We start from the raw sequence: 23,786 nt of genomic DNA on the forward strand, positions 1-23,786 counted from the left end.
AGTGAGCTGCATGCACTGGTTGCCGACCCACCTTTCACTGTTTTTCACCATGACAAGGTGGTTCTGCGCACCCATCCTAAGTTCCTTCCCAAGGGGGTCTCGGACTTTCACCTCAACCAGTCCATTGTTTTGCCTGTCTTTTTTCCCAAACCCCACTCTCATCCTGGGGAACAGGCGCTGCATACGCTGGACTGTAAGCGTGCCCTTGCTTACTATCTTGATCGCACCAGGGCTCACCGCTCATCCCCTCAGCTCTTTCTATCTTTCGACCCTAACCGTTTAGGTCGCCCTGTCTCTAAACGGACGCTTTCTAACTGGCTTGCTGCCTGCATTGCCTTCTGTTATGCTTGGGCCTGTCTCTCACTGGAAGGTGCTGTCACGGCCCACAGAGTCAGAGCTATGGCTGCTTCCGTAGCTTTCCTCCGTTCCACGCCCATTGAGGAAATCTGCAAGGCTGCCACTTGGTCCTCAGTTCACACATTCACTACTCACTACTGTCTGGATGCCTTCTCCAGACGGGATGGACTTTTCGGCCAATCTGTGTTACAAAATTTATTTTCCTAATGGCCAACCATCCCTCCTCCCCCTCTGTTAGCTTGGAGGTCACCCATACGTTAAGAATATGCTGCCTGCTTGTCCTGGGATAAAGCACAGTTACTTACCGTAACAGGTGTTATCCAGGGACAGCAGGCAGATATTCTTAGGACCCGCCCTCCTCCCCGGGTTGGCTTCTTAGCTGGCTTATCTTAACTGGGGACCACGCTCTCCACCGCATGCGCGGTGCGGTCAACTAGAACTTTCTAATTAAAAGTGTCCGTACCGGGGCTCCGTACCCATACGTTAAGAATATCTGCCTGCTGTCCCTGGATAACACCTGTTACGGTAAGTAACTGTGCTTTTTCGGGGTAGGTGTAGTTTGCCTGAATTGGGTCCGGGGCAAGAAATAGGGATGTTAGAATGCTGAGAGGTTTCACTTTTTCTCTTCCTCAGGTTGGCATGTCCTATTCTGTCCCTTCCACCTCATATTTCCAGCACATTCACACCCACATGCACTCCCATTCTCTCTCCTGACCCCCAACCAGCTTTAGTCCTCTCTACCTAGTTGCAGCAGATCAAGTCCATAAAATATTTTCCGAGCCCAAGCCATTCTTTCTTTCTTGATCCCTTTTCAGTTTCTTTCCTGTTTTATTCTTTTATTTTGGTCTCCAGTTGTCATTTCGATACCTTTTTGTCTAAGTGTTTTTTTCCTGTTACTCATTTTGTTCTCTTGGGCCCCTTTTACAAAGCCGTGCTAGCGATCCCATATGGCAAATGCAACGCAGCTCAGACCCTAACTGAGCTAGACCTTAACTGAGCTAGACCTTGAGCTGGTGTTAGTTCTAGAAGCGTAGCGCGTGGTAATTTCCTGTGTGCACTAAAAACGCTAGCTAGCGCACCTTAGTAAAAGGAGCCCGTAGATTTGCTTAGATATGAATAGTTTATAAAAGCAGTATGAAAAAATATCTTTCTTCATTGGGGAAATTGACTATTTTGTCCTACTCTGTTTTCCTATTTTTTGACCAGCAATGAATTAATAGAGTGCAATTTCCTATCCCATGAATTTTTAATTTCCTGATGCATCTCTCATAAGGGAATTTTCACATATTAAGAATATATGTATGTTTGACAAGTGTGAAAGTCACTCCCATAAGAAATAATGACAATGCTTGGGATTTGTTTCTTCTTCAGGCAGGGGGAAATAAGAACCATAAACCATATGTAGGTATGTATTCTGGGAAAAATGAATAACATTAACGAAGAGTCTAAAATACAGGGTGCCTACAAAAACACTCCTTGATTTTAAATGGTTACAAAATTGAAACTTATTGGTATAGAAGTAGAAGGGACACTGGGAAACTGATAACAACATGATCTGCTTCCACCTAAACACAGGAACAAAAAATCGATCCGGAACGACTGCAACAGCACTGAACTTCCAAAAAAGGAACTACGAAGTAGAGAGTTGCGCGGGGACAGAAATCCCACCCGTCCCCGCCAAAGTCCCATCCGTCCCCGTGAGGAATCCCACCCGTCCCCACCCGTCCCCGCGAGGAATCTCTTCCGTCCCCGCCCGTCCCTATAAACTTCAGAAATAGTTATTTCATTTAATTATGCTACTGAATTAAAGGCTCTGGTAGAAACCCATTTACAAATAAGCAAAAAAACTTAATTAATTTGGAAATATTAATTGGGAAGAATACATACTTTGTAAACGGGTTTTACCCGAGCTTCTAATGTTTATAAATTTTTATCAACACAACTAATATACTACTTTATCCTGAAGCAGAAAAAGAAAAAAAAAAAAATTTTTCCTACCTTTGTTGCCTGGTTTCTGCTTTCCTCATGTTCTCATTCAATTCCTTCCATCCACTATCTCTCTTCTCTCTGCATCTTCCATTTGCTCTGTTACTGTGCCTCTCCCTTTCTTCCCCCTTCCAAATTGGTCTGGCACCCATCTTCTTCCCTCCTCTCCCCCCATGGTCTGGCATCTGTCTTCTTCCCTGCCAGTGTCTTCTGCCCACTCTATCTTCCCCATTTCCTTTCAGCATCCTTCTCCCCCATCTTCCCCATGTCCTGTCAGCGTCCTTATCCCCCCTCTGTCTTCTACATGTGCTTTCAGTGTCCTTCTCCCCCCTCTGTCTTCCCCATGTCCTTTCAGCGTCCTTCTCCCCCCTCCATCTTCCCCATGTCCTTTCAGCGTCCTTCTCCTCCTTTGTCTTCCCCATGTCCTTTCAGTGTCCTTTTCAGTGTCCTTCTCCCCCACCCCCCGTCTTCCCCATGTCCTTTCAGCGTCCTTCTCCCCCATGTCCTTTCAGCATCCTTCTCCCCCCCGTCTTCCCCATGTCCTTTCAGCGTCCTTCCCCCCCGTCTTCCACATGTCCTTTCAGCGTCCTTCTCCCCCTCTGTTTTCCCCATGTCTTTTCAGCGTCCTTCTCCCCCCGTCTTCCCCTTGTGCTTTCAGCATCCTTCTCCATCCCTTTATCTTCCCCTTGTGCTTTCAGCATCCTTCTCCACTCCTTTATCTTCCCCATGTGCTTTCAGCGTCCTTTTCCCCCCCTGTCTTCCCCATGTCCTTTCAGCGTCCTTCTCCACCCCTTTGTCTTCCCCAGTGCTTTCAGCGTCCTTCTCCCCCCCTCAGTTTTACCCATTTCCCTTAAGCGTCTTTTCCTCTCCACTCCACCTTTCCTCCCTTTCTCTCTCCTTGCCCCTTACCTTCGTGGTGCTTCCCCGCCCGCCCAACAACAGAACAGGCCCGGTCCGACAAACCTCCCTGCCCTGTAGCCGCGAATCTAAATTACCTTCTTACAGCAGCTGGAGTATTGAAGCTGCTGTAAGAAGGTAATTTAGATTCGCGGCTACAGGACAGGGAGGTTTGTCAGACTGGGCCTGTTGTCGGTCGGTCGGGGGAAGCGCCACAAAGGTAAGGGGACTGGCTGGCTGTGCACTCCCCCCCCCCTTAAGGCTGCACCCGGGGCTTAAGCCTTCCCTCCGACGTCAGCGCTGACATCGTGAAAGACTTCCAATCGGCTGTGTGCTGCGGCAGGGCAGTTAGGGAGAAGATGAGCCTCGCGTGTACATTCAACCCCGCAAGAACCCTGCGACCCTAGAGGGCGTCCCCACGGGATCCCTGCGACCCTAGAGGGTGTCCCCACGGGATCTCCGTGACCCGAAGGGGGAACCCGCGGGATCCCCATTGTCCCCATTCTCGTGCAGCTCTCTACTACGAAGGGATGAGAGTCATGGTGAGGAAGAAGATTAGGAAGAGTATAAGCACTGTAAATACCCTAGAGCAAGCAGGGTCCCATTTTAAGGACACAGTCACCGAGGCGCAAAATCTTTATATACCGTGTATCAAGAAGGTTTCCAAGAGGAAAAAAAACAAAGAACCGGCGTGGCTCACTGTAGCAGTGAAGGAAGCGATCAGAGACAAGAAGACTTCGTTTAAGTAATGGAAAAGGATAAAAACGACAAAAACTGGAAAAAACCCAAACAACATCAAAGCGAGTGCCATAAGGTGGTAAGAGGAGCCAAAAGGGACTACGAGGAAAAAATAGCCAAGGATGCAAAATTTTAAGCTGTTCTTTCAGTATATTAAGGGGAAACGACCCGCGAAGGAAGCAGTGAGGTCTTTAGATGACCATGGAATAAAGGGAGTACTAAAGGAGGACAAAGCCATTGCCGACAAACTGAACACATTTTTTATGTCTGTATTTACCGAAGAGGATTTATCAAATATACCAGAATCCAACAGGATATACACGGGAAACTGACAGGATCGATGGTCTGTCTAGAAGAGGTATGCAGACAGATTGATAGGCTTAAAAGCGATAAATCCCTGGCATCCACCCGAGAGTAATCAAGGAACTGAAAGGGTTATAACTGAACTGCTTCAACTAATAGCCAATCTGTCGATCAAATCAGGAAAGATTCCGGAAGACTGAAAAGTGGCGAATGTTACGCCGATCTTCAAGAAAGGTTCGAGGTGGGATCTGGGAAACTACAGACCAGTGAGTCTGACTTGGTACCGGGAAAGATGGTAGAGGCGCTGATAAAGGACTAGCATAGTAGATGATGGCAGATAAAGTCCCAAATGGTCCATCTAGTCTGTCCAACCTGATTCAATTTAAATTTTTTAATTTTTTCTTCTTAGCTATTTCTGGGCAAGAATCCAAAGCTCTACCCGGTACTGTGCTTGGGTTCCAACTGCTGAAATCTCTGTCAAAACTTACTCCAGCCCATCTATACCCTCCTAACCATTGAATCCCTCCTCAGCCCATCCTCAACCAAAAGGCCATATACAGACACATACCTGCATCATCAATCACCTTGACGGACACAAACTGATGAAGACCAGCCAGCATGACTTCAGCAAAGGAAGATCTTGTTTGACAAACTTACTGCACTTCTTCGAGGGAGTAAATAGGTAGATAGACAATGGTGACCCAGTCGACATCGGATATCTAGATTTTCAGAAGGCATTTGACAAGGTCCTTCATGAACGTCTGCTTCGAAAAATTGCAAGCCATGGAATCGAGGGTGATATACTCACGTGGATTAAAAACTGGTTGGCGGATAGGAAACAGAGAGTGGGAATAAATGGACAATACTCGGACTAGAAAAGCGTCACAAATGGAGTCACGAATACAGGATGTCCGGGGAAGTACTTGGAGAGACCTCCCAGGAAAGAGACTTGGGAGTTCTAATCGACAAGTCAATGAAGCCGTCCATGCAATGTATGGTGGCGGTGAATAGGGCAAACAGAATGTTAGGAATGATAAAGAAGGGGATCACGAACAGATTGGAGAAGATTATCATGCTGCTGTACCAGGCCATGGTGCGCCCTCACCTGGAGTACTGCGTCCAACACTGGTCGCCGTACATGAAAAAGGACATGGTACTACTCAAAAGCGACTAAGATGGTTAAGGGGCTGGAGGAGTTGCCGTACAGTGAAAGATTAGAGTAACTCGGCCTCTTCTCCCTCTAACAGAGGAGATTGAGAGGGGACATGATTGAAACATTCAAGGTACTGAAGGGAATAGACTTGGTGGAAAAGGACAGGTTGTTCACTCTGTCCAAAGTAGGGAGAACGAGAGGGCACTCTCTAAAATTGAAAGGGGATAGATACCGTACGAACTTAAGGAAGTTCTTCTTCACCCAGAGAGTGGTAGAAAACTGGAACGCTCTTCTGGAATCTATCATAGGGGAAAACACCCTCCAGGGATTCAAGACAAAGTTAGACAAGTTCCTTCTGAACCGGAACGTATGAAGTTAGGGCTAGTCTCAGGGTGCTGGTCTATGACCAGAGGGCCGCCGCGTGAGCGGACTGCTGGACACGATGGACCACTGGTCTGACCCAGCAGCGGCAATTCTTATGAGTGCTGCAGGGTTCGGTGCTCGGGCCTGTGCTCTTCAACATACAGTGGAACTTTGGTTTACGAGCATAATTCGTTCCAGAAGCATGCTCGTAAACTAAATTACTTGTATATCAAAGCGAGTTTCCCCATAGGAAGTAGGGGAAACTCACTTGATTGGTTCCACCTCTTCCTCCCCATTGCCACTGGCACAGCTCCACCTCACCACATCCTCAAAAGAACCCCCCCCACCCCTGAGGCCACTGGTGCGCTTCCACTTCCCCCCTCCACGAACCGGCATCACCCCCCCTCGCGAACGCCTGCCCGCCCGCCCAAATTTAAGCCTTACCCCCATCTGGCACCGGCACGCAGCACCAACCCACAGGAGGTGCAGGTGCCCAAAGATCGTGCTGCTCAAGGCCTTCTGGCTCCCACCTCTCTCCGAGAGGTTGGATAAGTTCCTGCTGGAAAAGAACATGCGCAAGTAATGCTAGACTGAAATAGGGCACTGGTCTTTGACCTAAGGGCCGGCGCATGAGTGGACTTCTGGGCACGATGGACCACTGGTCTGACCCAGCAGCGGCAAATCCTATGTTCTTATAAATAAGATCCCCAATATAACAACTGGATGAAATTCAAACAAGATGACAGCAAATACAAGTCCAAAAAAGCATGGTTAGCAAAATCTTACACAATCTCTTGCACTTTGACCCTTACAAGCTGCAATTGATGCAGGAGTTACAACCTTCAGACAATGCAATGCAACAAAATGACTTTTTCCTTTGGGGGGTACGTGAAAGACAGAGTGTACGTACCTTCATTACCCGCAACTATGGATGATCTGCAGGAACGCATCACTGAAGCTATAAACGCGATCACGCCGGATATGCTTCGGAGAGTCTGGTCCGAGCTCGATTATCGCATCGATCGTTGCCAAGTAACAGGTGGGTCGCACATCGAGTGTATGTAATCAACAGATGCCATATGAAACTTTGGGTTGATGAAACTGTAGCTTCAAAGGTGAAGGAATATTCCAATAAATTTTGGTTTTGTAACCATTTAAAATCAAGGAGTGTTTTTGTGGGCACCATCTAGTATCTCCTTTTTCAGACCATGAAATTATACTTTTTTTTATTCTGAAATCTTTTATAACAGTTGAGGGGATTTTCTGATACTTTGTTCCCCTGCTGCCCACTTTGAGTGACTCTTCTAGCTCTTAATGCATCAGATTCCATACTGTATAATTTTAAACTAAAGTAAATATGCTAGAGCTAATATTGAACACAGAATCTATACAAAGTACCCATTAGTAGTGCAGCTAGAATGAAATGCTTCTTTTTTTTCTGTGTGTTCATCAGATGTGGATGTCCTGAAACGGCACTTGGCCCTCAGTGGTCTGTTTGTGGAAGTGTTGGTGATGATGAATAATGCCAGCGTGATGACGGCGGAGTCGCTGCGTGGTAGCCTTCAAAAGTGGATTGACAGTAGAGTGCACGGCATGCTAGTGCTGCCACTTTTGACAGCAGCATGTCAGAGCCTGGCATCGGTCCAGCATATGGCAGACACAGTAGAGGCCTGCATTACAGCCTACTTCAAGGATGGTAAGAGAGCCGTGTGCGGCTGCTTTGGATCACTTTTCCCTTTAAAAAAACAAAAACATAGTTTGTTTAGAAAGCTCTCTTAAAGCTCATAGGAAAAAAATAATGGTTTTCAATTTTAAAGGGATAAGTCTATAAAGGATCTACCAGATGTAAAGGCCTTTTATAAAATTATCCCAGGGTTTACATGTGTAATGCCAAAAAGGCATATACAGTGGTACCTTGGATTACGAGCATAATCCGTTCCAGGAGCATGCTCGTAATCCAAAATGCTCGTTTATCAAAGCGAGTTTCCCCATGGGAAATAATGGAAACTCGCTTTGATACGTTTCCCCCCCCCCACGAGAACCGACATTGCTCATTGCTCCCCTCGAAGGCTCCCCTTGTGATCCGGCACCCCCCCTGCGATCCGGCACCCCACCCCGACGCGATTGGGCATCCCCCCACCACGATACGGTGCCCCCACCCGACGCGATTGGGCAACCCCCCCCCCCCGCCGTTTCTTACCCTCATCTGGGCACCCTAAAAATCGGCCGCCTTGTCTGCTGGTCCTTGAGCATCTGCGCATGCTCATGAACTCGCAGGCTTTGAGCATGCGCAGATGCTCGAGGCCGATCTTCGGGGTGCACAGATGAGGGTAAGAAGCGGCGGGGGGTGCCCAATCATGTCGGGAGAGTGCCGGATCGCGGGGGGAGGGTGCCGGATCGCGGGGAAAAGGGTGCCTGATTGCGGGGGGGGGAGGGGCACTCGTAAATCGAGCCATGCTTGGTTTCCGAGGCACCGATTTTGCAAATGTTTTGCTCGTCTTGCAAAACACTTGCAAACCGTTGCACTCGTAAACCAAGGTACCACTGTACCTTTATGCAACCTATTTATAGGTATATTTAGAGACAGAGTTGCAAGTTACATGCATTATTTATAAAATCTATATGCACACATCCTCGTACTTTTAAGCCTGGTTCTAGCAGGCATAGATGTCCACAGTGTCCAGTCTAGCTGCAATTTTTGCCACTTTGGTACTAATATTTTTAAAAGATACATAGGTTCTTATATGCCTTTATAAAATAGGCTTGCAATAGATGCCTACTCTGCTCCTAAATATATTGTTCCTTTCATGTTCTAGCAGAATCCAGTGGTTTTATATATACTTATATAGATAGATATAGTTATTTGGACTTTTTCAGTATTTTATTGCCTTGTTCAAAGTGCACAGCAGTTGCTGCTGTTATTGTTTATTCACTGAATATTATTTCATTGTACATGTTATTAATTATTCTTGCATCATTCATCAATTACAATGATACTTAATTACTCCTGACTCTGAATTTACAGTCTAAAGCCCCGATTCTATACTTCCGGTGCAAAGGTATAGGAGTCCTGATAGTAGATAATATCCCCCTGCTTGCGAGTTGTGTTGCAGAAGGATGACATTCTTCAACCCCACTTCCTTCACCAGTGGCTGTAGCCCTCCCCCCCCCACCTTCAGTTTTTTCCTTCTGTAAGCAATTTACATGGAAACATGATGGCAGATAAAGGCCAAATGGCCCATCCAGTCTGCCCATCCACAGTAACCGTTATCTCTTCCTCTCTCTTAAGACATCCCACTTCTTCCAGGAGACTGCTCCACACATTTACCACCCTTTCTGTAAAAAATTATTTCCTTAGATTACTCTAGAGCCAATCACCTCTTAACTTCATCCGATGCCCTCTCATTTCAGTGCTTCCTTTCAATTGAAAGAGACTCGACACATGTGCATTTATGCTATGTAGGTAGGAGTTGACAAGGTATTGTTCTGATCTGCTCTGATCATTCTTATTCAGGTTTTTATCCAAATCCGGAGGTTTTGCAGTGCTTTAGACTTTAGAGTTTCCCAATGGCCTTGGGGCAGCTGTGCCTGAGAGAGGATGCAAACTCTGGTAATTAAGTCTGCAGCTAGCAGGGCAACCCTCAAGGTACCTGTCTGGTAGGCCTGCACAAGGACTTGTGGAGCTCGGGGTCCATTCCTCGGGAAGCTAGTTCGCAACCTGATTTATCAGGTGTTTGAGTGCAAGCTCTTTGGCCCCCATGGCGATCTGGTCGAGCTTTAGTGGGTGCTGGCTGTGCTTTCTTCCCTCCGTTGTTGCATGGATTTGTGGGAGTTGAGATTTTAGTTCGACTTTGGTCTGACAGGCACGTGGACTTGAATTGGCTGATTGAGGCAATATCTTCTCCAGATACCAGGCTAGCACTAACACAGCCTGTGATTACAAGCTATGGATGCCTATGAGAAGATTGGGGATGAGGGTGGAGGGTAAAAATGCATGCTTGGAGCATTTCTGGGACTGGATATAGGGTCCCCACCTCCAAAAACCCTTCCCAGAATTTGTTGACCTTTGGTTTGTTTTTCCCAGGCCGTTTTTGGAATGACCACACTGCTGTGGTGACTGGATTTCATGATTTTTGTTAAAAAGCCTCCATCTGCCTCAAAACCCTTCGATTTTACTTAAAATCAATTGGGATGGACTCCTCAAGCTGTGATACCCCTATATTATGTCAAATATGTGCTGGAGGTTGGCTGAGGAGCATTCATGTGCTGCATGCCGCAGGGCATGTGAGGGAGGGACGAGAGCTTTGGGCTTAGCCTCTCCTGGTACCTTTAGGACTGGGGGATCACAGATGACTACTTTGTTGGGTAGGGGAACCATCCAGAGCCCATGGATAGCGATTGGATGAAACGCAGGTGTGTGGATGCCATGGAGCCTGATAGGAGACCACAGAAAGCCCTGAAGGGGTCTTCAGGGCCCTCTAGTCAGGGCTTTACCCCTGAATTTGTGAGCCTCTTGATGGAAGTCTGCTTAAGTTGTTGGGGTTCCTTGGCTCCGTTTGAAGGAGCTCAGGGCGCTGCACAAGGGGGACACAGTACTACTCGAAAGGGTCCAGAGAAGAACGACTAAAATGGTTAAGGGGCTGGAGGAGTTGCCGTACAGTGAGAGATTAGAGAAACTGGGCTTCTTCACCCTTGAAAAGAGGAGACTGAGAGGGGACATGATCGAAACGTTCAAGATAATAAAGGGAATAGACTTAGTAGATAAAGACAGGTTGTTCACCCTCTCCAAGGTAGGGAGAATGAGAGGACACTCTCTAAAGTTAAAAGGGGATAGATTCCGTACAAATGTAAGGAAGTTCTTCTTCACCCAGAGAGTGGTGGAAAACTGGAACGCTCTTCTGGAGGCTGTTATAGGGGAAAACACCCTCCAGGGATTCAAGACAAAGTTAGACAAGTTCCTGCTAAACCAGAGCTTACGCAGGTAAGGCTAGACTCATTTAGGGAACTGGTCTTTGACCTAAGGGCTTCCGCGGGAGCGGACTGCTGGGCACGATGGACCACTGGTCTGATCCAGCTGTCAGGGATCAGGCTACTTTCATGTCTGTGCTTTAGTGTCCAAATATTCTAGCTGAAAGGGACTCAAAAGGATGGCAGAAGAATTTGTGTAATAGGCATCTTTTCTTTCTTTATGCTAATTTTTTCTTGTTTAGTTTTCTGTTATTAAGGATTTAGGTTTATGTGTATTGATCTTATAGCTCTTTGGATTTCAGCATGTGCATTGTTAGAAGGTATCTACTTTAATAGAAATTATGCAGCTTAAAATGGTACATTCCAAACAATATATTCAAAATCATTTTCTTCTGTCTGTTTTTGAGAATCTGTAATGAAGCAGAATTCAGGTTGGGGGCCTCTGCTAGCATCTCTTCAGGTTCCAGAACTTACAATGGAAGAGTTTCTTCAGGAGTGCCTGTCTTTGGGAAGTTACTTGACCCTTCACGTATATATACTGCAGTGTCTGAATGCAGATCAGACTTTAACCAACGAAATGAGGATCCTCATGGTAATCAGCAAGTGGCTGGAGCAGGTGCACCCCAGGTATTCATTTTACTGTAAAGAAAAGGGAAATATTAATAAAGGGGTAGCCCAGATGCGCAATCCTCCACTGCCCCATTAGATAGATTGTGAGCCTGTCAGGACAGACAGGGAAAATGCTTGAAGTACCTGTATGTAAATGTAAACTGCTTTAAGTGTAGTTGTAAAATTACAAAAAAAGGCGGTATACAAGTCCCAGTTCCTCTCCCTTTTACGGACCATATATTGCATGGTTTGTCAGCTCCTTACTGAGCACTTGGTTATGGCAAGTTCAGAACAATTGGCTGGTTCTATTTTGTTTGGTAGGTTTATATCTCAATCATCTAAAAAAAAAGGTCAGGGTAGCTAATAACCATAAAGCAGCAATAGAAATGAGCATAACCATCAAAACAAATAGTAATCCTTTAATTGGCAGAGGGTAAAACAGCTGCTTTATGTAACTTGATGTCGAACGAGAGCAACAGTGCCAAGTAACAGACATTGGGAGAAGTTGATCTTCCATAAGAGCCATAGCAGACGCATGTTGCTTCTGAGCAACAATGCCAAATAAAGGGCTACCAAAAGTGAGGAAATGGGGCAAATGATCAAAAGTGTGGATTGGTACAAACTCCGTGGATTAGTGAAATTTTGTCCAGAGAAGAATTAATGCAGAAAGATTTGGAACTAATTGTTCCCGTCGGTAAGAAAAATTCTTTGACCCGATCAACTAGCGCTGTCAGCCGTCAACAAGCACTGCACCTTTAAGGCCTTCGTAATGGCCCATAAAAGATTCCACCGCAGAACTCCCACCTACATAACATCCAAGCTGCAACCATACACCCCCAACCGTCCTCTCCGCTCTGAATCAGAGAGACGGCTCAGCATCCCCCCCCCCCCCAGGAAGATCTCTCAAAATGGAAACGGCAAGCAAACGTTCCTTCAGCCACTTTCTTCCTCGACTATGGAACAAATTGCCTACTCAGATCAGATCTCTGAACTCGCGGACGGCGTTCCGAAGAGCAGTAAAAAAAAGTTTCCTCTTCCGCTAAAAAATGCATTCAGCAGTCAGACTCCCTTTGTATTCTTCTGTCTATAACTGCTCATTTCTTTAAACTTACATTGTGATTGTCCTGTTGTAACCCTTTCTGAGCCTCTGAGAGGTCAGGATAATAATCTAAATAAATTAATAGTTTGATATATCCTCTGCACATTTTTGCTGCATAAAACAAGACACATTGTTTTCAATGACCCCCACCTTCTCTGCAGTCCAACGTAAAAGTGCACACGTTGCTCCATTTTACACTTTACCTGCAGACAGTGTAGGCCAGTTTATTGCAAACTGTGTGTGGTGCCACACTAGTGTGCCCCGGAAGTGCCGGCAAGGAGGGAGAGGTGTGCCCCGAGATGTCGGCGAGGAGCAGAGGTGCTGACGCTGGCTGATTGCTTACAGGACTCGCCTCTCAAGGTGAGAGGCACATCCTGTAGTCAATCAGCCGGCGTCTGCACCTCTCCTCCTCACCAGCGCCTCTGTTCCTCCTCACTTCTCCTTCTGCAGCACTCCCCCACCGGCAGTAAGAGGAGGCCTAGAGCCGCGGCTGGAGGACACCCGTGCATGCACGTGTCGTCATTGCATCGACGTCCACGCGTTTCTGGGTGCTTTCCCGCCGCAGCCCCATCTCATCGCGGATATTCTTCAAAATATCTTGCGACGTACACCACATAATTCACGGAAATGCAGCCACTCCCCTCACCCAACTATTCTCAATGGCCTGGTCCACCTCTAGGAGATACTACCATAAATATCTTATACCACTTTAATATAGGAGGTGCACCCTATAAATATCTCACAAATATCTCTCCTATATCTCTCATTAATCTACAGGGAAAGGCCTCAGAATCGGAGCCTACGCGTAGTCTTATCATGGACTGAACAGTCAGCGTAGTGTGTTAGCTCCCTGCTCCAGTCACCTCTAGGAGAATCATAAACAAAATGCAACTAAGTCTGCCTTCAACAAAAAATCTCTACTACAGGCGCACGTTCTACTCCATGTTTACCTTCGTGGGCGTGAAAGCTTGAAATGACCTACCACATGTCATTCCGGAAGAAGCTGAAAACCCTCCTATTTGACCGCTGAACTAACTAGTCTCTCTCGGACATGAACCTTAACCGCACCTTATTCTGGACGCAACTGATAACCACTACCTGACAACTGAGTATTTTTTTCCCAAGACTCCCTTCGAGTTCCCCCCACTAGTCCCCGCTAACCCCTCTGTATAAGTTGCCTAGAGCCTGAATAAATATGAGCAACACACAAATGGAAGATTAGATTAGATGTGTGCCTTCGCTTAAAATGTTTGCAACACACACTGGTTTAGGGAGATTTTGGGTTTTTTTAAAATAAATCTTTATTGATTTTTAAACTTTGACAATGCAATACAATTATCTGAACATAAATATTTCATAAACCGCATTATTAAACATACAATTTATACTTAAAACAATCATTTTCTCCCCCCCCCCCCTCTTATCAAATTACTACCATAAGATAGTTTAGGGTTTAGGGAGTTTTTAATGTCCAAACTCTGGGGATGCAGTGCAGGTTTTTTATCCCCAGAAAAGGAATTGAATATTGAATTAAGACAATAAAGTAATGTAATATTAACTGAGAGGATCTGAAGTAAATAAGGTTCTTAAAGCATATTGTAACAATCTGAAATCCAAATAACTTCTTAAAACCTGAAATAAAAATGGCAAAAAAAAAAAAAGTACCATAATGTAGGAACTAAAGTATTAACAACGTCACTTCAAAAAACTTGTGGAACATACTATTCCCTTCCAAGAAGTAGGCTAATGTTAGACCCAAAGGTTCATACACTTAATTCAAATTGAATTGAATGACTTAAGATCTCAAGCGCTCGCAGTTATAATCTAGCAGAACTAGTCTTGGCTCATAACTAATTGGCGAGCTATCATCGGTCCTTGCATCAGTCGAATATTATTTTTAACACATAAATTGCCATGTAATAAAAAAAAATACTGCAACACTGCATAACCAAGTCTGAAGAGAAATCCCACAAATCAAAAGCCATAGAAAAGGTGGTAGGGTTGAACAACAGACATCCAAGCAGGAGCAAAGGATTCCACAGAGAAAAGTTTATTAACAATGTCAGACAGATCCAACATGGCACTGCATTTTGGCGCTAAAAAGCGCCTGCTTCAGGGATCAATATAGAGGAAATTCAAAGATCAATAACATCAACTGTATGTTTTACCAAGAGCAGAGGTTATGCCTCAAGTGTAAACAAAGGCCTCTATAAGTTCGACCGCGCGGTTCAAGCCATATAATGCTGCAGCTCCAGTTGTTAATAGTGAACTGACGGGTTGATGTTATCGATCTTCGACTTTCCTCTACAATATATTGACCCCTGAAGCAGGCGCTTTTTAGCGTCAAAACGTGGTGCCAGGTTGGGTCTGTCTGACTTTGTTAAATAAACTTTTCTCTGTGGAATCCTTTGCTCCTGCTCAGAAATCCGTTGTTCAACTTTAAAAATACTGTGACTTCTTTTTACCAAAGTATAATAACGATAATTGCTAAAATTAATATAGGATGATTGTAACTCTTCCTTGTTGCTGTATTTCCCCATATGTAGGCCGCTACCTATACATGGGTTTTACAAACCCGTGTATGGGGTGTGGCCGCCTATGTACGGACTTTACATCATCCCCCCCCACCCCCGGTACCTTTCTCAGAGTCCCTTGGACGGCGGATGGCGAATCTCCAGCGGTGCAGGGCAGCTGCGATCTCTTCGGCATCCAGCCTGCCCCCGCACCACTTGCTGAGTGACTGACGTCAGTTCTCGTGGGTCCCGCGAGAGCTGACATCGGCCTTTCCTATGAGCGTCGGAGCAGTTACCGCCACTGCCTGCGCTACACGTTAGTAAAGGACGGGGCTAGGATCTTAATTAATCAATAATCCTGTCTTCATTTATATAGCCAGAGATTTTGAAAAACCTTTCTAGCAGTTCACTGGGAAAGGAAGGGAAATTATAACAGCAGGCATATAAAGAAAAAATTCCAACAACATGCCTGTTTTTCTCCCAGATATGTTCCCAGTAATGCACAAATTCTCTTTCACAAGTTTACACCTGCTCTGATGGAGGTGAAAATGTGTGTGTGTTTCAATGTTTTTTCATATAAAAATATCCTCTAATCTTTCACTGAACCTGGTTTAAAAAACAACTCTTCATTTACTACTTTTTTCCATCAAAAGCTCTGATTATTTTTCATACTTTTTTTTTTTTTTTGTTTTAATTGAAAATAGTTCTTCAGCTGGAGAGGCCAAACTCTTTCTCTGGTGGCACAAAGCCCTGCAGTTGTCCTTGATCCAGATGGAGCAGAATGATAGCATAATAACTGAAGTTGTTCTCCGAACACTGCTTTCAATACAGAGTAGACAGAGTCACCTTGGGGAGGAAAGGTTAACTTCTGGAATACTTGGTGCCATTGGACTTGGAAAAAAATCACCTTTATCAACCCGGTAAGAATTATACTTATATAAGCTGTTTATTGCATTAAATAGACCAGTAATAACTTGCATGTCAAATAAATAAAAACTTACTGAGATAACTGCCTATTCCATAACTGCCTTCAGTTTTATGTATGAGAACATAAAAATTGCCATACTGGGACAAACTGAAGGTCCATCAAGCCCAGTATCCAACAGTGTCTAACCCAAGAACAAGGCAGAAACTCAAAAGAGTAGCAACATTCCAAAGCTGAGATTGTGATGTCATAATGCCTCATTCCACCAATGCCTAAGAGCCAGCCTCATCAGTGAAGTCACAATGGCTTGATTATTCTATACTTGACTCACATAAGAACATGAGAATTGCCATACTGGGACAGACCGAAGGTCCATCAAGCCCAGTATCCAACAGTGGCTAATCCAAGAACAAGGCAGAAACTCAAAAGAGTAGCAACATTCCAAAGCTGAGATTGTGATGTCATAATGCCTCATTCCACCAATGCCTAAGAGCCAGCCTCATCAGTGATGTCACAATGGCTTGATTATTCTATACTTGACTCACATAAGGACATGAGAATTGCCATACTGGGACAAACTGAAGGTCCATCAAGCCCAGTATCCAACAGTGGCTAACCCAAGAACAAGGCGGAAACTCAAAAGAGTAGCAACATTCCAAAGCTGAGATTGTGATGTCGTAATGCCTCATTCCACCAATGCCTAAGAGCCAGCCTCATCAGTGATATCACAATGGCTTGAATGTCCTATACTTGACTTACATAAGAACATAAGAATTGCCATACTGAGAGAAACTGAAGGTCCATCAAGCCCAGTATCCTGTTTCCAACAGTGGTCAACCCAGGTCCCAAGTACCCAGCTAGATCCCAAGTAGTAAAACAGATGTTATGCTGCTTATCCTAGGAATAAGCAGTGGATTTCCCTAAGCCATCTCAATAATGGCCTATGGACCTTCTCTTTTAGGAAATTATCCAACCCTTTTTTAAACCCTGCTAATGCGAGTGATAACAATTACATTAACACAGAGGTGTTAATTAAAACACAGCTGCTGTATGTTTAATTTAGGCCCACCATCTGAGAAGCCTATATATAACATTTATGTGAATAACAACTGGATATCACCGCTATCTGGATAATATCACAATCTCTCTTAATCTTCTGTCTCTCTGCCCTTTAATTTTATGGGTAATAGGACATTTTAACAGATTTTTAGACCAGTGCTATCCATATAAGGGCTGAACATTTTTGGATAGTGGAATTTGAATATCTGCTCATGAGGTTTTTTTTTTTCTTAGCTTCAAATTTACTGTAACTTCTCTAATAATATGTTGTGAAATACCTGACATAATATGGATAAAGAAATCCAAAACTGGGAAGAAGCCCAAATAGGGAAAAAGAAAAATCTTCCCTAACCCTGAAACAGGGGTGAGAGGAAGAGACAGCTGAAACCAACAAGCTACTAAAGTAGTGCGTGGAAAAATTATTAATTTTATGTAATGTGTGGGGTGTCAACCAAAAAAACTCTGTGGAGTGACGATGTTCCCAAATGGACTTTATTTGAAAGTATCAAAGTGCCAAAGGTACACTAAAATCATCCACATAAAATAATTCCATCCACATAAAAGTAAATCATCCACATAAGAGCCTTAAAGGACCTAGTCCTCAGTTAACACAGCTCACAATGGGGACAAAAGCCCCTAATGTGCCAGCTGTCACATGCGTTACACCCACAAGGGTGTTACGTGTGTTACATCCCTGGACTCGCCCATATGTGATACCATATACTTAGTGCACAAACCAATGTGCTAATGGTGAAAAATAATAATCAACCAACATAACATACAAAAATGGTTGGAGCTGTCTCTGCCTCTCATCCGAGGGCGCAGAAGCAACCAAAATCAGCCGAAGGGCACAGGCGTGGTAAGCAATAAACAGTTAATAATTTACTTAGCTTCTCTGTGGTTAGAAATACAAGGCAACACAAGAGCCAAGGGCCAAGCCTTGTTATTTCTAACCACGGAGAAGCTAAGAAAACGTTTCAACTCCAAAGTGATCTCTAGTCCTTTACAAGTTTCTTTATGACTTGAGATCACTTGGAGTTGAAACTTTTGAAGTCAAGTGGGTTCTTTGAAGAAGCCGGTCTGGCGAAACGTGTCAGAACCCGGAGGATTTGGAATAACTGATCTGAGCTAAGCGTTACTAAAGAGATTTGAATGTTAAACCATAGACTACCATTGCCACAAAAAGTGATATTCAAGTGCAGTGATTGAAAGTAAAAGGCACAGCTCATGGGGGTTTTACCCCACTGGTGAACTTTTTACCAAGAAATGGTCCTGAGCATTTTTGACATTTTTTTGTAAATATGGTTTTGAGTTAACAGTTGGGTAGTGTTTGCATATTGGACTAATGATATGATACCGACAGGATGTGAGATTTTAATTGTTTTTATGTTATTGAAGATTGTTATGTATCTTATGTCTTTGGATGACTTATGTATGTTTCTTGGTTCCCACCTAGATTTTAGGCGGGCTATAAGTTTTTTAAATTAATAAGTTCCTTGCATATATTGTAATCTGTTCTGTAGTGTATAATTGTCCTTAATTATTTTATTTGTGCTTTCAACATGTAAGATTCCGTGTGATTGCCCGCAGTATGTCAGCATTTCTTTTGATACAAATTCCTGGAGAGAGTCAAGTTCGTCTGAAACCTGGCTGTGAATTGCATTTGTCACAGAAGGCCCAGCAGGTACGATGGACTGGTTGTTTTTCTAATTATAAGTTTCCTTTTAGGGAGCACTGATAAAGGTTATATGGTTTGATCAGAATGACATATATTATATATCTTTGGATTTTGATAGTGTGGAGATTACTGGAGATGATATGAATTGAAACTGTTATACACTCAACCTGTTACTCACTAAGGAATTCTATCAATTAATGAGATGTTTAATTATCAGAAAAATAAACATATTTTAAATGGAAGCATAAAGAGACACTTTTATTGTTTCTATATTCAAAAGATTTGAATTGTATTTATTATTTGATTGATAACTTGAATTGCTATGATGTTAGCAACAAAAAGTTTTAATAAATGCAATTATTATTAAGAGTTTCTATACCACTACTAATGACTGGGGAGTCAATTCAGAGCGGTCTACATGAGCCTCTACAAAGGCGCTATAATACATGAGCTTCTGTAAAGGTGTTATAATACATTCTCTTCTGTAGAGATGTTACCATAAGGAGTTGTGAGGGCTCTATACCGAAATACACGGAGTTCTGTGGTGCTGTTGCAGAGTTATTAATACCTTATAAAGAGACCCACAAAAAGGTCAAAGGTTCACAAGAGTGGTAGTGAAACAGTGTCCCCCAGCAAAGGTTAAATCAATAACCAACACAATAATGTGTATAAGGTAAATAACTATCAGAATTTTACAAGACTTAGGTACCCTCAGTGCGAAGGGACAGCGACGGGAGCGTAGCTCCAACGCTTCACGCATCAAGGTGGCGCCGGGAAGGCGTACACCTACACACCATCATAGGGTACCAGAGTGTGTGTTTTTAAATCAAAATGACACTATCACCAACAAAAGCAGTGCAAAATAAACACAGGGCACTATTACAGCAACCAAACAGGGAAACCCGCCAGCCAACTCCCAAAATTGAAAAAGCAAAACTTAGCTTCAAAAGATTTTCATCCAATGTCCAAGGGAAGTGAGACAGGGCAGATGGTCTTCTGGCGTTCCATCTGCCCTGTCTCACTTCCCTTGGACATCGAATGAAAATCTTTTGAAGCTAAGTTTTGCTTTTTCAATTTTGGGAGTTGGCTGGCGGGTTCCCTGTTTGGTTGCTGTAATAGTGCCCTGTGTTTATTTTGCACTGCTTTTGTTGGTAATAGTGTTATTTTGATTTAAAAAGGTTATTTTGATTTAAGGAGGTTATTTTGATTTAAAAAGGTTATTTTGATTTAAGGAGGTTGGTCATTTCAATTAAATATAATCTTTTTACATGCATCCCTGAGAGTTCTACTTTCGTTTCTCTGTCAACTTCATAATTTCAGTTGAAGTAGTTCGAGAAAAGGATAGTCTTTACCCTTTCTTGAATTTTCCAGTGTTCTTTTCTAACTTTAATTCCTTCGGTAGGGCATTCCACCACATCGGGCCCGTTACCAAGACCATTCTTGCAACGTGGGAGAAGAGAGTGTCCATATTTAAACATCTGAAACCCAACAACCAACTATGTCCAAAGCGATAGCCATGTGCGCATCGGTGGCGTTCTGAAGTATGAACAGACGCATTCCTCTGCTCCGTGAAAATAACATAAACTATTTATAGCATCTTCTTGTCCATTGTTTCCCAACCCTGATCTAGAAACACCCCTAGGCAGTTGTGTTTTCAATACTACCTCATACATATTTATTACGGCAATCTTGAAAACCCAACTGGCTATGTATGCCTCCAGGACAGGGTTGGGAAATATATGTCTAGTTGCGTGCCGGTTTGAGGAAAGAGCAACGGCTTATCATGCATAGAACAGTTTTGTACCGAGGAATATGAGCAAACCTGCTCCTTCCTTTCAGAGAAGGCTCTCATTACAGTAGTTTCTTGAGCATCAAACTGGAGAAAAGGAGGAGGCTTTTCATCCTGTACAGGGTGAGAGGGAAGAACGACAACACTTTATAAAAAAAATTAATACAAATCTCTTCATTCACCCCTCAGTAGCAAGTGCAATGATGTGTCAGCTGAAGGGGGAGTACTGTCAGGAATGGAAAGGTCCTCCTGTCGCATGAGAAATCCTAAGGTGTCTATTTATAGCAAAAGCATTAGTATATCCATGCAAATGTGACATTTTTTCAGGACAGGTGCATATTTAGTGGTGTGTGTTCTGCAGATGATCAGATTTTGTTTCTTCTTCTGTGTTAACAGGCAACAAGTGCTCTTGAATCAATGATGTCAAACAAACAGTATATGGAATACCAGGAGCAGATCTCCCAGGCCTGCCAGTTTATAAAGTACCCCGGCCATTGTCTTCACGATGGAAACACGCTGCTAGCTCTCCTCATTAACTCTTTGTATCCAGATGTGCATTATTTGAACATTATACGATAACCCTTGGAGTAAAATCGTAGGAGTTCGTTCTGCTTTCCATTTTCTTACATTGGACCTAATGTCCCATGGGATTTGCGCTGGACATTTTCATGGATTAGCAGCATTAATCATTCAGAGGCAAATATGAAAGTGTACAAATTGAAAAACTGATCCTGTTTTATTATTACTTATAATACCATAGGCCCTCTTTACTAAGCTGTGGTAGAGGTTTCCAACCGCGGCCCAGAGCGCTAAATGCACCGACGCTCATAGGAATTCTCATAGGCCGTGGTAGAAACCTCTACCGTGGCTTTGTAAAAGGGGTGGTGGAGGTGGGGAGGATAATGAACAATCATAAGTAATCTACTGCTACTACTTTGATAAAATAAAAAGAGGCATCTTGATAGACTTTCAAAGTGGCCAATAATTTGTGTTTCCAGATCATCCATGGTAAAATGAGCTTTCTCTTTATTCATAAACGCCATTGTTTCTGCTCTCTGAAGGACTTCCTTAAAAGAAATTGAACCAAACCCACCTACTACCCAAGAAAAGTACAATTATAAGCTCCACATTACATAAGCTGGAGTTTAATAAATCCAAGCCCAGGCTATTCTGACATGGTTGACTAAGCCGAGATGAGCAAGGCTTAATGACGAATCACAATGTTAGAAATTAGTATCAATAATGCAGTTGCCTAACTGGTTTACCTGGGGATTTATTTTATTTTGTGCCTTTTTCTTAAATTTTAGCATATCGGACGGTGTATATTTAAGGATTGTGTGTTAACAATATTTTGTACAGTACTATTTGTTTACATCTGCATTTTGCCAAGTTAATGTATTCTGACATTCAGTTCATTACATTTGTATACAGATTCTGTTTTCTTATAATGTACCCAACACTGACAACCCTTACACGAACAGAGTTAAACAGGGTAAGGTTTCATGACGATGTCTGTCTTTGTGCTGTTACTTAGAGGGTTCTCTTCTGCTTGATCGTTACCCACTAATGGATCATGAAGAATTTCAGAAGGTCACATTCATGAATGCAATTTGTAGCTGGTTTTAAGCTTAAAATAAATTAACTTGAAACTATGATATTGCCTATCGGTCTAAAAAAAAAAATTGCATCATTAAAACTGGATGGAAAAGTAATATTTTCATATATGGCTTAATTTACCGTGTTTCCCCGAAAATAAGACAGTGTCTTATATTAATTTTGGGTCCAAAAAACACATTAGGGCTTATTTTCGTGGGATGCCATTTTTTTTTTCATGTACAACAATCATCTCTCCCTTCCTTTCCTCTTTCCTTTCTCCCCCACCCTCCCACCCTTGTGCAGCATCTTTCCTCCCCTCTCATCCATCCCCTTGTGCAGCATCTTTCTATCCCTCCCTCCCATCCCCCTGTGCAGCAGAACCCCACTGACCCTCCATTGTAAGACTGACATACCTCCGCTCCGAGACCTCCAAAAACAGCGGCGATGGCAGCGCTCTGAACGGGCTGCTTCACGATCTTCCCTGCCAGGCCCTCCCTCTGCAGCATCTTTCTATCCCTCCCTCCCATCTCCCTATGCAGCAGAACCCCACTGACCCTCCCACTGTGACGCGGCAGAGGGAAAGCCCCAGCGGGGAAGACCACAAAGCAATCCATTCAAAGCACTGCTGATGCTTTAGGAAGCCTTGGATTTAGAGGTATGTCAAATCTCACAGTGGTGGGGGTCACTGAATTGACGGGTCTGATTTGATTTTTTTTTTGGCAAATCGGGCAGCACTAGTGTCGGGGATGGAGTCGGGGAGTGTCAGGGGCATTCGGGGGGGGGGGTTGATCTTAACTAGGGCTTATTTTCAGGATAGGTCTTATTTTTGGGGAAACGGGGTAGTTGTTTGATATTTGCAGTGTGTCTCCACAATTTTGTCATAGATTTCTTGTGGGTCTTATATATAGTACAGGATGGGAGTGAGAGTACAGCATAGATTGCGTGAATCCTTGCTTGCCTCAGAAGACTTTATTGGGGGTAAAATAGTATTTATATGCTATCTAGAGATGGTGTGGATTACCATGAACTATGAATTAGGAGACTTAAGGAGTCGTAACACATTTTGCTGCTGAGTCAGTGCCTGTGACATTTATCCTATGTCTAAGGCTAATCTCAGCTAACAATAATAGCAAAAGTGTGTCTTTTCCGTCTTCTCTTTTGAATCTCTGTTACAAATCAAACATAAATACTGGGACCAAATAAAAGTGACTTCAGAATAAGAACAAGAGCAAGGTAAAACCAAGAAATTAGGTTATATGTCGAGGAATTTTGCCATGATAGTTCTAACATATGATAACCATTAGCATCTCATGGCAACTCTGAGTTAAAAACTATCACCTGTTAAATTTCCTGCGGTAGGTGCCTGAAGCAGATTGGAGTTATTATGTGGTATGTAACCAGGGCTGTGGAGTCGGAGTCAGAGGAAATTTCGGGTACCTGGAGTCGGAGTCGGAGTCAGAAGTACAAAAAACTGAGGAGTCGGAGTCGGAACATTTATCTACCGACTCCATTTTTGAACTTGGCCTACCAATCACGAGCGATTCTTTCAGCTATAGCACCCACTATATCCACAGCACAAATGTTGCGAGCAGCTTCTGCGGCCTTAGAACCTTGATTAAAAACAAAAAGAAGGTGGTGTCGAAAATGCTCATTTCTCTCAACTTGACGTTCCATTTTAACGATCTGAAAATTAACCAGTGCTGTGGAGTCGGAGTCGAGGAGTCTGAGTCGGAGGAAATTTCGGGTACCTGGA

General features: G+C 43.6%; 1 protein-coding gene across 2 annotated transcripts in view; it reads left to right on the forward strand.

Moving 5' to 3' along the window:
* EPG5 (ectopic P-granules autophagy protein 5 homolog) overlaps positions 1 to 22,090 on the forward strand; it is a 244,378-nt gene extending 222,288 nt beyond the window's left edge. For both annotated transcript variants that reach the window (XM_033935200.1, XM_033935191.1), the window contains 5 exons: positions 7,251 to 7,493; positions 11,173 to 11,392; positions 15,691 to 15,906; positions 18,540 to 18,654; positions 20,834 to 22,090. In XM_033935200.1, the coding sequence (XP_033791091.1) occupies positions 7,251 to 7,493; positions 11,173 to 11,392; positions 15,691 to 15,906; positions 18,540 to 18,654; positions 20,834 to 21,016 (977 nt within the window). In that variant the 3' untranslated portion in view covers positions 21,017 to 22,090. The remainder of the gene's footprint in view (positions 1 to 7,250; positions 7,494 to 11,172; positions 11,393 to 15,690; positions 15,907 to 18,539; positions 18,655 to 20,833) is intronic.
* The last annotated feature ends 1,696 nt before the right edge of the window (positions 22,091 to 23,786 follow it).

This window comes from Geotrypetes seraphini, chromosome 1 (genome assembly GCF_902459505.1).
Source record: "Geotrypetes seraphini chromosome 1, aGeoSer1.1, whole genome shotgun sequence".
Classification (NCBI taxonomy): Eukaryota; Metazoa; Chordata; class Amphibia; order Gymnophiona; family Dermophiidae; genus Geotrypetes; species Geotrypetes seraphini.